This window comes from Acomys minous (genome assembly GCF_964271855.1).
Source record: "Acomys minous genome assembly, chromosome: 16".
Lineage (NCBI taxonomy): Eukaryota > Metazoa > Chordata > Mammalia > Rodentia > Muridae > Acomys > Acomys minous.
In genome coordinates, this window is record NC_140498.1 from 54,431,555 (window position 1) to 54,449,454 (window position 17,900).

General features: G+C 44.9%; 1 protein-coding gene across 2 annotated transcripts in view; it reads right to left on the reverse strand.

Annotated features, from left to right (window-relative positions):
* Window positions 1-17,900, reverse strand: part of PDS5B (PDS5 cohesin associated factor B) — a 143,086-nt gene that overhangs the window by 16,862 nt on the left and 108,324 nt on the right. For both annotated transcript variants that reach the window (XM_084762487.1, XM_084762486.1), the window contains 6 exons: window positions 14,338-14,461; window positions 11,714-11,872; window positions 10,588-10,656; window positions 8,874-9,010; window positions 5,572-5,695; window positions 1,351-1,555 (listed from right to left, as the gene is read on the reverse strand). In XM_084762487.1, coding sequence (XP_084618613.1) covers window positions 1,351-1,555; window positions 5,572-5,695; window positions 8,874-9,010; window positions 10,588-10,656; window positions 11,714-11,872; window positions 14,338-14,461 — 818 coding nt within the window. The remainder of the gene's footprint in view (window positions 1-1,350; window positions 1,556-5,571; window positions 5,696-8,873; window positions 9,011-10,587; window positions 10,657-11,713; window positions 11,873-14,337; window positions 14,462-17,900) is intronic.

Consider the following 17,900-nt stretch of genomic DNA (forward strand, 5'->3'; position numbering starts at 1 on the left):
CTAATTCCGTTTTAGTCAGATGTTCAACCAGGAGCATAATGTGTGCCAATAAGCACCGGGCTGTCTTTGAAGAGTTGCTGTGTGAATGGCAATGAAAGGACAAGCATGGAAGAAACAAAACAAAACAAAGCAGCAATGCTCAAATTACAGTGACAATTATATCAAATTCCTATAGAGTGCTTAATACTGTGTATAATATAAAATATAAAGCTAACTGAGAGCAGGTAAGGCGTCCCACGGCAGCTCTGGGAGGCGCCTGCAGGAGGACGGCTAGCATCACTGATGACTCTCCAGCCATCCGTTATATGCTAGGTGCTTCATACACAGCACCTTTCAATCCATGTGACAACCACACGAAGTAAGTATAATTAAATAAAATTTACAAACAAAGCAAAGTAAGGCATGAATTAAATGACCTGGCCAAACACAGCCAGGAAACTTCAGAGGTGGGGTGTGACTACATGGCCTTCATTTTTTCCAAGGTGAGGATATAGAGAAAGAGAATCACAGTGGCCAACTGACACTAAACTGTATCTCAAAGGACTCAACGGGGGCAAACTGTGTTTCCTGGCTCAGCATGTCTAGAAGAGAAGCTGGGAACAAGAGGGGGAAGGCAGGCTACACAGATCCCCACACACTGAGCAGCCAGGAGGAAGCCGTCGTGCTAAGTACAAGTGCAGGGTTGAAACCTGAGCTGAGTGTGAAATCTGAACAGCCACCAGTGTTCCCAAGTCTTCCCGAGCAGCTGAGACCCTAATGCACTGCAGCCCAAGGGAAGGTTGGTGCAGTGGGGGTGGGCGGGACGGACTGAAGCAGGGCACTGGCACCTCGGTGGGAGGGAAGTAGAGCATCTAGCACAGCTGGTAGGAGAGCAGCAGACAGCCATGACATCTGGAAGAGGGGCTAATGGGGCCTGCTGCGGGCCAGGGGGAATGTACAGGAATGCTTCCGCCCCCACCTGCATGATGGAGTGTTAACGCACAGGAGTGAAGCGGACATAACTGCCTTGGGAGGCAGAGGGAGCACAGGGAGAGCAGCAGCAGCAACCAACGCATGAGAACAAAGACCCAAGACAGTGCTGACACAACACAAATAAAAACGCAAATCTGTTTCCCAGATACCTCCAATGTCAGACTTCTTTTCTCTGCTCATTGCCATTTACACAAAGAATGAAACTTGAGGAGCCATTCATGCACTATATGCTTTTTAAATATAGTAAGTGAAAAGCAGCTATTGAAAGATGCTTACTATTCACGGAAGGGTACCCCGTAATAAACACAGCAGCATCCTTTACTGAGAGCCTGAGGCTGACAGGCGGGAAGGCGCACTTTTCAGCACCTGCACACTCACCACTAACAGCTGCGTGCTGTTTCAGGTACTCCCGCCTCACAGTGATGTTCTTGACCAGGCACTGTCTGGCGTGAGCTCTTCTCTCTTTCACAGGGTCTTTGGCACAGAGCGCACAGATGGCCATGTACTCCAGTGGAAGCCGCAAGCGGGAAAGGCCTTTGTGAAGTTTCTGAGCAAACACCTGCCTGACTTGATAGCACTCATCCTGTAAAGATAGAATTACTCCAGTGTTTATTAGCCACACGGGGCAAGAAGCTCTACCTTCACAGGTGAGCAAGCTGCCCTACAAGCTGAGGCAGCGTTCCGAACAGAGGCTGAGCCTCCATCTCAGGGCTGGAGTGCTCAACTGGACGCAGTGGCTACCAGGCCCATGCACTGGACAACACTGAATGTACTCTGGAAACAGATGAAACCAGCGCACCTCCTCAGCTTAACTGAGTAAGATTACAATGATACTAATCACGCAAGGGCTGAGCATCAAGCTCGGCACAGCACTGGCTTCTCCAAACACAAACAGTGGAAATGTGATCTCATTGGTAGCTTTTCATTTAGTAGAAAACTTTTCTTTAAAACCTGTCCAGTGAATGCATTTCAGTTTTTGTTTGTTTGTTTGGTTTGGTTTTTCAAGACAGGGTTTCTCTGTGTAGCCTTGGCTGTCCTGGACTCACTTTGTAGACCAGGCTGGCCTTGAACTCACAGCAATCTGCCTGCCTCTGCCTCCCAAGTGCTGGGATTAAAGGTGTGCACCACCATGCCCGGCTACACATTTTAGTTTTATCACCTAAAAAACAAAACAAAACAAACAAACAAAACTACTCAGATTAAAATGCTTAACTGTTAAGAGTTTCTATTCGATTCTAGAAAACTTGAATTACTTTCAACTGTTCAAGGAAACTTTGAACATTACTTGTTACCCTGTGCCCGATTACCTTATGACTTGCTTCACCCAAACTACTTCTCTAGCAAATTCCTCCCTATTCTTTAGGAGAGTCCCACCGACCTCCTCCAAAGCACATGTGACCAGCCCATGTTCTGCACACGTGCACATTGTTAGCACAGGCTGAGGCTGGTCATTTGTCTGCCTTCTGCACTCGCTGTTCCTCCAGGACAAGAAGGCCCAGCGCACTAAGCAACACAGAGCGGACCAGAATTTTTTTCTAAACTAAAGGATACAGCTCCGATTCATCTCCCTGATATACAAACACCATCCTGACTATACCGTCTCAACTACACATCTCCCTGATATACAAACACCATCCTGACTATACCGTCTCAACTACACATCTCCCTGATATACAAACACCATCCTGACTATACCGTCTCAACTACACATCTTCCTGATATACAAACACCATCCTGACTATACCGTCTCAACTACACATCTCCCTGATATACAAACACCATCCTGACTATACCGTCTCAACTACACATCTCCCTGATATACAAACACCATCCTGACTATACCGTCTCAACTACACATCTCCCTGATATACAAACACCATCCTGACTATACCGTCTCAACTACACATCTCCCTGATATACAAACACCATCCTGACTATACCGTCTCAACTACACATCTCCCTGATATACAAACACCATCCTGACTATACCGTCTCAACTACACATCTTCCTGATATACAAACACCATCCTGACTATACCGTCTCAACTACACATCTCCCTGATATACAAACACCATCATGACTATACTGTCTCAACTACACTTTAGCCACATCACCTCTTCTCCCTGTAGTGACCGCTGGGTTTTCTTCGAGGCCTGAGTCACAGACGTGACCTGCACTTTGTCTCCACTGTGTCTCTGTAATGCAGGGGCTGAAGCGTGTCTAGACAACAGCGCTGCACCACCTGGGCTCCACCTCTAGCACGTGTCCATTTTCTGGTTTTGTTCTTTCCATGTTTTATTTTTCTGTGCATATATGTTTTGCATGTATGTATGTAATGTGTACTGTGTGGCTACCTGGTGCCTATGGAGTCCAGAAGAGGGAGTAAGATCCCCTGGAACTGGAGTTACAGACAGCTGCGTGTGAGCTGCCATGTGGGTGCTGGGAACCAAACCCAGGTCTTCTGGAAGAGCAGCCAGTGCTCTCAATGGTTAGTAAGCCATCTTGCCAGCCCCAGACTCGGTCTTTGTTTTTCTGACGCAGGGTCTCATTTTCTCTCACTATCTCTACCACATGAGCCTCACAGTGCGGATGCTCTGGGCATGGACCACCATGCCTGGTTAATGCAGTCAGGGGAGAGGTGCCATATGCCCATCTCTAAGCTCTTACTATATAGGTAGTGTATTCAATACTACTACTTTTCAAAAATTATTCAAGTGTCCACAGAAATTCAATCCTTCTACTGCCACACTCAATAGTTACCCTTTATCAGTCTTAATAAGGAACGAATATATACATCTATCAATATAATATCCAATTTCTTAAAAAATGCCAGTTTAAAACTTCATAGCCAAAGCTAATTTATTATAAACATATTCATCAATGACTAGAGCATAATTTAAATATTATTCCAGTCTCTTACTAAGACACACCCCTTCACAGCACAGCTTTGTCCTCTAACAGCTCAGCATTTAAATACCCAGGGCAAGCTTATTATAAAGCTAATTTGTGAATCTCTTCAAAATGACCAGCCACAGACCTTCTATCATGAAAATGGAAAACAAGGAACAACAATACAGTTTTGCCAAAGAGAAGCTCCCACAAGGCAAACACTTTTATGGCTATGGTTATAAAAATAATTGGCTAACTATAAGCAAAAAACTGTGAAGTTGTTTTGACCTCCAGTGTAAAGCTCCAGTCAGAGCTGATCACTGCTATGAACTTGCTTTTTGTCTCACTAGATGTGAATCTTACAGGTTCTTGTAGCACACCATAAGGAGTTTGTGTAACCTCGCTGTATTATCAACACTTATCCTGTAGCTTTTGGAGGTCTGTAAACATGACTTACTCAGTCTGTATTTCTAGAATTTAGACTAGAATACAGCTCATAATAACACAAAGTGAAATTTTCATTAACTGAATTTCAAATTCCAAATAGCTAAGCAACTATTAACTGTGTTGTTCTTTATTCAATCTCTGCTCCTTCACATTTAATGTCTGTTCATGTCACAGTACTACTTTTAAGGAGCCTCAACTCAAGAAAGAAAACAAACTGCATGTACACAAACAGTGAAAGCACAGGCTGGGCTTTGTATGTAGCTGAGGAATGAAGACAAATCTGGAGGGAACTGAAGCAATAGAGCCTGCATCCAGCTAAGGAACCAGGGCAAGCCTTGTGGAAAAGATGCGGCTGAACCTGACTCATGGCCAAGCAGGCTCAATGCGGATCTGGGGATGATACAGGAACTGGCCTGCTCAGTTACGTGTAATCCCAACAGCAACACATGCAGCAGTAACACAGTCACTAGCAAAGAAATGCATGGGCATCAAACCCGGGAGGGGCCTGCTGTGAGCACCCCCAGAGTGGAACCTGCCTTCTTGTCTACCTGGTGCCACATTTTACACAGCATTGTTCTTGACATTTAAACAGCTCCCAACAACTGATAAAATGCAGCAGCTGGGGCTGCAGAGATGGCTCATAGGTTAAGAGTACCGGCTGCTCTTCTAGCGGACCCAGGTTCAATTCCCAGCACTGACATGGCAGCTCACAACATCTGTAACTCCCATTCCAGGAGATCCGACACCCTCACACAGGCATACACGCAATCAAAACACCATGTACATAAAATTAAGTAAATAAACCCATTATCTTTAAAGAGCAGCAGCCTCAGCAGAGGACCACCCTGGGCCTTACAGAGCATGTGTGTGCTGCAGTGAAGGCTCATTGAGGGATGAGTCTGGGTAGGTGCTGTGCTCTATGAGCTCAGTGTCAAAGAGCCATGCATGGAAATGAGGTGCTCCCTGGCAGATACACACATGAGAAGCAAAGCTGTGCACTGACTGGCTGGAGGTGAGTTTGTGAGCAGTCTTAAAGCAGGCGCCCTACATCTCCCTGAGGAGCACTGGCCTAGGCAGCATGAGGCTCGTTCAGTGCTTGAAGGAAGTTTAGACTAGAACAACGACACAGTCCCATATGGTGTGCTGGGAAACCAAATGCCAGTTTTACAACTCTGATGTGTTTCTCATGAAAGACAACAAACACTCAAGGCTTTTCTTCCTAAAGGCTCAAGAGCACCTGACAGTACCCCTGCTGCCCTTACGTTGATGGCTAGTGCGCACAGCTGGTACTGCTCCAACGTGATGATCTCGTGGTAACAGGGCTCCTGTGCCAGCTTCACAATAGCACTCCCAGCAGCAAGTCTCAGGCGGGACATGTCTGGTTTACTAAAACAGAAGCAGAGACAATCAATGTAAGTAAGACTGCTTTCTGTAGGTCTGGGCGAATCATTCACACCTCATACATCTAATGTTTAAAGTAAGAAAGCAAAAGGTGCCCTGCCCTGAGGAAACGGGAGCAGGAGAGCAGGCCCTGCCCTGAGGATACAGGAGCAGGAGAGCAGGCCCTGCCCTGAGGACACGGGAGCAGGAGAGCAGGCCCTGCCCTGAGGACACGGGAGCAGGAGAGCAGGCCCTGCCCTGAGGACACGGGAGCAGGAGAGCAGGCCCTGCCCTGAGGACACGGGAGCAGGAGAGCAGGCCCTGCCCTGAGGATACGGGAGCAGGAGAGCAGGCCCTGCCCTGAGGACACGGGAGCAGGAGAGCAGGCCCTGCCCTGAGGACACGGGAGCAGGAGAGCAGGCCCTGCCCTGAGGACACGGGAGCAGGAGAGCAGGCCCTGCCCTGAGGACACGGGAGCAGGAGAGCAGGCCCTGCCCTGAGGACACGGGAGCAGGAGAGCAGGCCCTGCCCTGAGGACACGGGAGCAGGAGAGCAGGCCCTGCCCTGAGGACACGGGAGCAGGAGAGCAGGCCCTGCCCTGAGGACACGGGAGCAGGAGAGCAGGCCCTGCCCTGAGGACACAGGAGCAGGAGAGCAGGCCCTGCTCTGAAGACACAGGAGCAGGAAAGCAGGCCCTGCCCTGAGGACACAGGAGTGGGAGAGCGGGCCCTTTCCTGAGGACAAGGGAGCAGGCCCTGATCCAGGACTCTGAATGGACGTCATCCCAACATCTACCCCATGTATGACCTGCTGGAACATATGAAGGGGCTGGACCTGCAGATTCAAAGATTAAGAATCTCCTTGATACACAGCAACTCCAGGATGTCCAACAGCAGTCCCAGTGAGGATCCGGTAATGACAGTGTAGGCCTCCAACCAGACCCATGACTCGTAACAATGAACATTTGAAAGTAAACATATGTGAACAAAAGGCTATACTGCGTGATACACTATAGTTTCTGTGACAAGAGTTTTTGTTTGTCTGTTTTATTTTATGGGGGGGGGGAGTGGGGGGGGCAGGGGGAGGAGAGAAATTTTGGTGCATGACATGTAAATCATAGACATTCAAGAAAAAAAAAAAAGCGAAAAGCTTTCCCTTTGGTCTGATCATTCTTCACCTCAGAATGTGCACTCTGAAATCCTAGGCCAAGATGTTATTACAAAGCAGTTTTCTGGAAGGTGACAAGGTCACACAGGCAGAGCCCTCAGGAATGGGATTACTGGGTTTATCAAGAGGCTGAGGTGGGGCAAGGTGAGGCTTGTTTGCACTTTCTGCCTTATGAGAACACACCAGTAAGATGTTGAGTCTACATCCAACACAGAGTGCTCACAGAACACAACCCATGCCATTCTCTCTTAAATATGCCAGTGCTAGCTACCACTAAAGCTATTCAATTTCCTAGACCTCCATACCCTAAGGTAGGCAGAACTAGAAGACATCTATGTGGATGTGGGTTTGCCTAATAAGCTTTAAGTGTAGTATACTCATCTCTGTGTGTGAGGTGTTTACTCAGAGAGCAGCATCAACGTCTTTGCTTGCTAATCTGTCTGTCACAACTACCGTACTAAACATGAAGCATGGTACTGAAAGCAGGTGCAGGAGCTAAGCTCCTACCACAGGCACGCAGAAGAGAAACAGCTGGTAAGTGGGAGATCTGCATTTGAATGTGCGTAGTTTGCCTTTGCCAGTGTTCTTAAGTTCTCAGGATCAATAACTAATAAACTAATTCACACAAAAAATGTAATTAATAAATTGGGGAGAAATGTATTAATACTAAGGATTTTCTCTGCCAGGATGACTGAGCAGAACAAACTTACCTCAAATCCAGTATGAATTTTAAATCAAAGTATTCTTATTATATGGAACTCCTAAACATGGACATGTTAAAATATTGAGGGAAAACAAGTTAGAGTAAAAATGGTAAACACATGACCTGTGTCTACAGAATGCAGAGGTTACTGTTTTATTTTTATTATTTCACTAGGCACTATGTGCTGTTTAGTTCTAGGCACAGGGGACACTGAGTAAGACATCAAGGAGAAGACACTGGGGCGGTGGTGGAGGCTGTGTTAATAGCATACACAGTCCTAGGCTTGATGCCCAGCACTGTCACAGTGGAGTGGGAGATGGGAGGGGGACTGGAAGAAGAGGATGAGGATGAAGGCAGAGCAGCCGACACGTATTAAGTACTTAGATGTACTGAGGAGTGAAGGTATTCTCCTATTTATACTGCTAAGAAGTGACACTAAGCAGCATCTGAGAACAGCTGCACATGCCAGCTAGTGCTGATGTTATTAACACTCCCTCCTGTCACCCATGCTCCTGTTTGCCCTGCAATGCCGTGACTCCTTCAAGTGACCTAGTGTGCCTGCTGTGCCACAGTGGTACACTAAAACAGGCAGCAGTGAGTGGCACTGAGAAGCTAGGGTAACGGTCAGCTAACTAGAAAGAGTTAGGAGCTGGGGTGGAATCTGCCGTCTTCAGTATGTAGCTTTAGGATCTGAAGCTAAGGCTCACTCACAGTTCAGTTAACGCTTTGCATCCTAAGACAACAAAACCAACGCTTCAGTCCCTCACGGAAAAATGACATCATCTTTGTCTGGGTTGTGCACAATCTCCCCACAAACCTTATCAGTTCTAGACTACAACGCAAACAGTAGCTATGGCGCACAGTACAGGAAATGGTAAGGGAAAGTCTACGTATTCTCAGCTCAGAAAAAACAATAGCTTTCTGGGTTGTTTTAGATGCCTAGGTGAGGACTTATGGATGAACAGGGAGCACTACATTATGTTTCATCATAGAAACAAAAAGAGCATGTGTGTCTTAAATTACTGCATCGAGTACATTTTTTGTTCTTTTTGTTTACTGTACTCTAGAAACAGATTCAACAACTTGTTTTTTTCCCTTGAGACACCAACAAGACCATCAGGCAGTAGTTATGGCAGAACTGTCAGACACATGACTGCTATATTGTGATAACCACCATGTAAAAGCATATATCAATAAAAACACATGAATACCTACAAATTAATGATAATTACCTTTTAAAAACAAATTCTAACATATAACAGTTACACCAAGAACTAGAATACTGTGCAGTGCAAACACGTGCTAAGTGCGTACCTAATTTTCCCTTGCTCCGTCAGATCCCCATCACTGTGCAGTATCGTTGTTAGTAATCTCAGGGTGGACGTTCCTGATTTACTGTGATTATTTTTCATTCCAAGTAGCCATCGAACCATCATTTTAATAGCCTGAATCTATTTAAAAGGCAAATTGACCAAAAAAACAATGTTATGTTTAAAAAATTTCTACATCAACCTTAAAAACTAGAAAAGCGTAGATGTATCTTAAGCAAAGACAAAATAAATTCTTCCTTTTTATATACAGGAAGATAACAGTGTTTTAAGTTAGAGTTGTTTCAACAACCAGGAAATTGGCACAGAACCACATCACCGAGTGTGAGTTATCCTATGTTGGTGACCTGATGTTCCTCAAGCACATACCTCGCCCTTAGCACCTAGAACTAGAATCGTGCTAACTTTCCTAAGCAGAGAAAGCTGCTAGCTGCAAACCGTATGCAGCCTTCCTACCCAAGAGTGGACACCACTTCTGCACACTCTGTGATGATTAAGCGGAAGCACTTCTCTGCTCACGGTGCTCCCTGACACAGGTCTTTATGTTTTCGACTTAGGTCAGCTTTTTGAAAGACCAAGACAACAATAACTGAGCCTGAACAGTGCTGGCACAGTGGTTCCCAGCATGCCTTTCCAGAGTACGTGGTGAGTACAGAGCGCACACTCTGTCTACATGGCCTATCTTCTCACCCATTGCTGCGTCTAAGATAAAAACTGCTGCATAAGACTAATCTGAGACCCAAACACAACGAGTACCAGTCAGTGATGCCACCAGAGTAGGAAGGGCTGCGCTGGGGGGGGGGGGGGGGTGACACGTCAGATTCCAGGGCTGCAACAACGGGCAAGCCTACCTCAAGCTATGGAGTTAGCACACCCAGGCAGAGAGAAAGGCAGCAGGACAGACAACGTGGGCGCGAGCCCAGAGAGTGGTAAAAAACTCTAAGAAAAATGTCAACATTCCATATATTTTCTCCTAACCTTCAAATCTTGACAAATTCACTGAAATGGAGGTGACACATATTCAGGAATTATTAAAAGTTGTGTTTGTTTGTTTGCTTGTTTGTTTTCCAAGACGGGCTTGTTTCTCTGTGTAGCCTTAGCTGTCCTGGACTCCCTTTGTAGACCAAGCTGGCCTCAAACTCACAGAGATCTGCCGGCCTCTGCCTCTTGAGTGAGGAATTATTAAAGGTTTTGTAATGAAAATTGTTTTATTAAATCCCAAGAAAACACTTAGGAGGCAGAGGTAGGCGGATCTTTGTGAGTTTGAGGCCAGCTTGGTCCACAAAGGGAGTCCAGGACAGCCAAGGCTACACAGAAAAGCTCTGATTAAAAAACAAAAAGCAAAAACAAACAAAAAAACCCGAGAAACACAAAAGTCCCAAAGAAAAGCTAACTTTAAAGCCTGGTTAGTTAGCACTGCTGCTAACAGGTGGGGACCCAGGAGAAGACCAGCATCACCAGACCTTAAGAGGCTGGTCTCTAAGAAGCAGAGTATGGAAGCAGAAACAGCCTTCAGTCTTTCTCCTCAGCCTGGGTTGCTGTTACTGTTCCCGAGGCCCTGGCTGCCATCACTGCCCTACGCTCTCACAGTACATGGAAGACTGCAACACAATACAGGTAAAACCGGGACTCCAGTGGCCATGCTCATCCACTGACACAGTGAGTAAACTAAGGAAAACAGACTTATGGAGGCTACTCACTTTGACCATTGTCTCAGGAGAGACTTCTTCATCTGGAACCCAAAGTTTAGTTGTCTTTTTTCCTGGAAGCTAGGCAAACAATGAAAATATTAAAATGTAAGCATGAATTCTCATGGCCACTTAGTATTTCCTGAATAAACAAAATTTATACCTAAACAATGACAGACAATACTGATGATTCATCTAGCCCCATTTACTAAATAACCCTGGAAGGAATAGTCTCCCCAGTACCAGGGTGTGGGCTAAGATTGACTTTTTAACACACAATCTATTCCATAGACCCTTTTAAAAGACTGGTGATTCAGTTACTTAGGCTAGCAAGCAAAGATAAGGATGAAAAAAAACCCTAGCACTAAGAGGTGAGTGTGCATTTGTGTGGAGGTGTATGTTGCACTTGAGTGTCTAAAGGCAAGAAGTCACCCTGATGTCCTCATGTGCTATCACTCCATAGGACCTGGGGCGCACTGATTTAGCTAGGCTGGCCAGCCAGCTCCAGGGTCTAGCTCTGGGCACTGGGCCATCTCTAGGCCTGTGAGTCTGTGTCACATGTTGCTCTTCATGCTGTGCGGCAAGCACTCACTGCGCTATCTCACCAACCCCAAGAACTGTAGAGGTTTTGTTTGTTTCTTTTTTGGAGACAGGGTTTCTCTGTCTAGACCTGGCTGTCCTAGACTCGCTTTGTAGACTAGGCTGCCCTCAAACTCACAGCAATCTGCCTGCCTTTGCCTCCCAAGTGCTGGGATTAAAGGTGTACACCACCACCGACCGGCTAAGAACTGTAGTTTTAAGGAAAAGAAAAGGTAGGTTTTAAACTCTTAGCCAGGCTCTGTGGTATAAGCCTATAACTCATCTACTCAGGAGTCTGAGGCAGGAGGATCACAGGCCTGCCCAGACTACGGTATCTGTCTCCTCCCTCTCCACCACACAAACAACTGCCACTTAATCAAAACTCCGTGTCCTTATATAACTTAATTCCATGAAAATTGAAATAACCACACCTGGGTGTTATTTTCTGACTTCCAAGGGGTCAAATGCCTTTAAATGAAAGCAGCTGGGGGTGCTGTTATGCACCTGACCTCTCTAGAACAAACACTATGAAGACAACAACTCTAAATGTACAGCTCACCCGGTCATTCATGAGAAGGTCCTTCACAATGAATGTTGCTACCAAAGACTTCAGGGGAGCAGCAAACTGGTCAGGGGCGAGCAGAGCAATGTGACCAATGGTGACCAGTGGTGTTATAAGGTGTTCCAGGTTGCTGGGATCCAGGCTTTTGTGCAGAGGCTGGGAATGAAGGGTAGGAAATAAAGCTCTCTATAGACACCAATAAAATTGCTCATGTATTTCACCTTCGATTTATAAACACTACAGAAGTTTAGACCCCATGTAAATAGTAACTCAAGCTTAAGTGTGGACTTCCACAGCTTACTGGCACTCAGAAGACACTGAGTTGAAACACTTAGTGTTGCCCACCTCACAGTGTAGAACTAGGTAAGGAAGTGTTTCAGTATCAACCCTGCTACACAGCATGTGTCTGTGGCCATGTATATGAATGCCAGCAAATGCTAGGCCCATCGACAGCCATTGTCCTCCTTCCTAAGCGTGAAGAAGGTTCTGCTTTGCAGCTTGCCCTGCAGTCAGGGACCCCGCCACACTGAGGTGGAATGAGCACCGTGTCTTCTCCATGGTGCAGTCACAGTGGGCAGGACTCCAGCAGCAACACAAAGGACTACCAGTCAGAAAGAATACATGTCCCTAAGCCTTTCAACACCAAAACACTGAAATACAATTCTCAGTAGCAAAACAATTTTTCCTATGAGTAGTTAACTAAAGTTTGGGTGTCTTGAAAAATTATAGCATCAAGTACTAAATTCCATTTTAGTATTTTTCATCTGATTTAAAACCAAACCTTTAGTAAGTATCTTGTTACAACAACAAAAAGTCATCCTCACTCAGAATGACAACTGGCGAGTGGGGTTAAACGTTACAGATAAGAAATCAGAAGAAGAGTGGCTGAACTGTGCCCTCGTTAGTGCTAAAGGAGGGAGGCAGCGTGTGTGTGGCTAGGCTGAGAGGAAGGCGCCATCTGAAACCCCAATGCTTCCTTTTAATGAACATTTCTGAGGGCTTGGGAAGCGGCTCTGTGGCAAAGTGCTTAATGCACATCATGGACAACGGACTGAGCGTGCACCCTCCACACCACACAACGCACAGGCTGAGTGCATCTGTGACTCCGATGCTGGGGAGGCCGGGCAGGAAGAGTGCAGCTAAGCCAGCTGAATGCGTGAGGTCCAGATTCAGTAACAGACCCTGTTTCAAAATTAATGCTGCAAAGCAGTTGAGGATGACATGTAGTGTTGACCTCTGGTCTCTATAAGAAAGCGTGTGCCTGTGTGTGTGTGTGTGTGTGTGTGTGTGTGTGTGTGCGCGCGCGCGCACACACACACACACACACACACACACAAACACAGAAACACAGAGGAATACATACACAGAAAGCAAATGTGGGTTCTCTGTTCTAACACTGAACATCAATTACTGCAAACCTGACAAGCAATATAAACTACACTTTCCCAACACACTAGGACAATACAAGCTTTCACAAGCCAGATCATTTGATGACTTGACCTTTTGCTAGCCCTGGTCACTTCCCTCAATACTGTCACCTTGTTCATACCTAAGTATCACTCTGCTGGTCACACTATAAACAAAAACATGGTTGCACAAACGTTTTTAATTCTATTACTACTTAATACTTTCCCACAGTACATTACTAAGCTTATTTTTGAAAAAAAGAAAAGTGAATGGCCAGATCATGGAATACTAGCCACCGTGGGAAGGCTGGCAAGCACTAGGAGGCACCTCCTCAGAAGGCAGCATGGCAAATCTTTCCGCAGCCAAGTTATGTCAGAGCTATTCTCATGGTGACAACCATTAAAGGAAAAAAGATTGATCACTAAGAACAAAATCAACACTAATTAATGAAGTCATCTTTATAAATAAAAACAGACATCACTAAGTGCATAGAAATTAAGGTAGATTACTTGACATGTAAATCCAAGTGTTATCTGGAAGATGAAAAGTGTATCCTATGAGACATTTTTAACATGATACATGAAACTATGATGAAATAACACAGAAGTTTGTACCTCACAGATAAACATCAACACGGTGACGGGAGGAGGTTAGTGTGATCTCCAAACCGCTCACACTGCCATTCAAAGCTCCAGACATGAAAATTATAATCATGTTTACAGACTTTTCTACTACTTTCTGTTTTATTATAACGCTATAAACTATTCTCATAGTTGGCCACAATAAAATAACTCAAGGTCAAAGTTACTTAACATGTGAAGAAAATAGTATGAAACATTAAAAATGCACATTATATTAGCAGTTAGCTCAGTCACTTAAATCTAAAGTTATTTACATTACCAATTAGGACTAAATTACACTCAAAATTCAAACTGTGAAGGCTGTTATATGACTGAGCGTGACAGCACTGTCACCGGCTGTAACTATAGACAACAAGCACTCAATACATACAGCAGTGTCAAAGGTGTCACACAGGGTTTGACCTCTGAACCTAAGGAGCCTTAGACCTATGGAAACCAGTTTCCTGTGGTAACCACTACCGATGCTGATTTGCTGATCCACATCCTGACAGTACACAGTATGATACATCTCTGATTGAGGACATTCTGCAAAGTCAGTATTTATTTTTTAAGGAATTAAAATGTTTTCCTTACCTCAAATATCTGTGCAAACTGGGTCTCTTTACTAGAAAATATGGCATGAATACAATGGATGGCATACTTGGCTTGACGAGGTGGTCCTTTTTTGGATTTGTGATGTAATACAGGAAGCAAGGCTCTAAAAAAAAATCAAAGAAAAGTGACAAATAAGAAAAGGTTTTATGTTTACATTCACAGATTAGTACTGTCTTGACTATGGTCCAAGAAGCTTCTGTTTGTAGAGAGAAGTTAATGCAGATATTCTTATTTGTCAAGAAAGTGACAGGTGCGTGCATGGTCTTACAGGGCATCTTCATCACCCTCTCCAAGGCTCAGTGAACAGTGCAGAAGAGGGACAACAGAGGCTAAGTGAAAGAGGATGGGGACGGGTCCTCCAGACAGCACGCTCCTATCCACCATGAAGCCACAGCAGCATGGCCACCCACACAAGACAGGCATGCCATCATGGGTAAAGAAACGGGACTCTCAGAAGGTTCCCTGCCCAAGAAGCGACAAGCAGCTAGAAAATGGTTGCTTCAATGCTGTGGTCACTGTTAAGTTGTCCTGACTCAAGTCAATAACCCAACCCATGTTCATCTCAGGAAACACACACAAGTGAGGGCAGCCGCCACCGCTGTTTACCAACTCCAGTCTCAGTAAATGGGACGGTCTGCTGAGTCCTCAGACCACAGACTAAGTGTGGCCATCAGAAGATCCTACTAAGTAAAGGATAAACTGTACTTAAACTAGAGTTAAGACAGCTCTGGCAGACATCCCATAATGGTCTAGTATAATAAGAAGCCATTCCAACATATTTTGGGTTTTTTTTTTTCCTCCTCTGCATTTTGGTACAGTTAGTGATATCTTGCTCCATACTTAAAAGAGCCTTTTGACTTTATATTTTCACCTTCTGATATTTATCCACATTTGTTTACACTTTCCATTGTTGATAATGTCTTCTCTTTTTTCCTCTATATTTCTTTTTCCCCCCTTCTACTGTATTTTTAGTACTATTTGGCTTTAGCTTATTAGTCTTAAAAATAAAATTTTAGTTTTACTTTTACTTCCTTCCTTCCGCTTATCATGTTCATTACTGGGCAACCTTCTTTCCTTTCTTCTGTTTATTAATCTCTTGTTCCCTTCACCTTTACAACCCTACTTCTCATTTTTCTTTTTTCCTTTTTTTTAATAAAAAAAAAAAAACTTGTCATACAATGCATTTTAATCATGTTACTCTTTCAGCTTAAAAAATAAGCAACATACACACTTACACACAAACGGAAACCAAAACGCACAAGCAAAAGATCAATAAGACAAAAAAGTTCAAACAAAGCAAAATGGAAAAAAAAAAGTCTACAAAAATACCAATGACTTCATTTTGTCTTGGCCAACTTCCCCTGGGCATGGGGCCTACAGTGAAGTGCAGTTAATATCCCAGTGACATGTCACTGGAAGAAACTATTTTTTAATTTGCTAGCACGTATCAATTACAGAGCTTCTTGGCTAGGGAAAGGACCCCATCTGGCTTGAACCTGTGCAGGCAGGAAGCTATGTAGCTCTGGCTGTTCTGGAACTCACTCTGTAGACAAGGCTAACTTCAAACTCAAAGATCTACAGCTTCTGCCTCCCAAGTGCTGGGATTTAAGGACTGTGCCACCGTGCCTGGCTTCTTTTCTTTCAGTTAATTGTACTTTCTTTTCTACTTGTTTCCTTTCCTGGCTCCTTTCTTAGCCCAATCATTTGCTTAAATGATTTTAATCCCATTGCACAGTTTATATCACTTGTGCTTTTTTTCAGTTTTATGTCACTGATAGTATATGAGTGGCATTTGATTATTTTAAATCTTTCAGTATCTTGTTTAGTTTGGTGTAGCTGCTATAGCAACACTTTGCTTTGTCCACTCTGAGTACTGACAGGGAGTGAGCCTTTGGGAGCAAGCTGCTCATTAAGTGGCCCCTTAAAACAACATATGTGTCAATCATAACTCAGAAACACATACACACACACACACACACACACACACACACACCCCACCACCACCACCACCTCCACCACCTCATTAAAAAGAAGCCAACAAGAACCCTCAGAAAGATCATAACCCCCCCCACCCCCACCCCACACACAACTGGATTCAAGGATGCTAAGGTAGGTAAAATACTGGAAGAATTCCTAAGTTTACTTGTAAAATTATTAGTGACTTCAAAGAGGATATAGCTGGGGAGTGCAGTTAAGCAATCAGTCAGTACAGGGCCTGGAAAAGAAAGCCAGCAGCACAGGTGAAAAAGTCACTATATTCAAACACTAAAAGGAAGAAAGATAAACAAATGACCCCCACAACTGGATGAAAAAACAAAAGGGGAAAGGATGTGACTGGTCCCAGGTTTTGGCACCAGATAACAAAAAACAAGGCAGAGAAATAAAAGGGAAAGACCAAGACTGTTCCTAGGTGTGGTGGAAGAGGCAGTTCATTGCAGGCAGGTGAGAGTCCATCCTGGACACCAGCAGACTGAGCTGGCCATGTAAGGGGAGGATGGAGGGGAAGGGAGATGGGGAACAGCAGAACAAGGTACAACAGGCAGAGGCTGAGGACAAAGAGGGCCAGTAGGCCAAGGGCTGGACTCTGTAGGGAAAGGCCACCCAGTGCCCTGCGCTGGACAGCCCATGGTAGGTGCGGGGTATGGCAGCCAGGAGGGGCCTGCAACAGGTAGGGACTGAGGGCTGCAAGGACTTGGGGGTCACGTCCACTTTCATATCTTAATGGACACCTCAGCCATTTGTCCCAGTTTGAAATCTAACAACTTCCACAAATACTCAGATATGATCAAGATGCCAAACTTAAGGATCCATGCAGAGGGGTCAGTAAGAAGTGAAGGCCTGGAGAAACCATTCAATGCAATTGTAGAAAATACCCCAAAGCTAACAAAATGGTCATCCAAGCACAAGAACTCCACATAGAGATGACCAGAGAAGAAGGTCTTCAGAGCACACCACAGTCAAGACACGCAAGGTGTAAACAAAGATTATTATTTAAAAATATAAGAGAAACCACCAACCCACAGGAACACACACACACACACAGAGAGAGATAGAGACAGAGAGACAGAGACAGACAGAAACAGAGAGATAGAGACAGAGAGACAGAGACAGACAGAAACAGAGAGACAGACAGAGACAGAGAGAAAGTCCATCAGACTGCCCACAAAATCCCTAAAAGCCAGCAAAGTAGACTCATGTATTTTACTGCCAACCAGATTCCTAGATCCAGCAAAGTTATCTTTCAGAATTGACTGGGAGATAAGGACCTTCCTAAACAAGCCTGAGGTAAAGCAGCACCTTGTCACCAACCCATTGATGGTGCTGTTTCCTCCCTTTTCTCCTAGAGGGGAGACAGAGGCCAGGCTCCTAGGATTAGGAACAAGACGCTAAAGAAGTTTAAGGGCTTCATGGATTCTGAAGATTGCTACCCTGAGAGCGCTCTGCAGGGCTGTAAAACCAGGGAACACACACTATGGGAATGTCCCCCCAGCGGTCCCAGCAACCACATGGTGGCTCACAGCCATCTATAATGTGACATGATG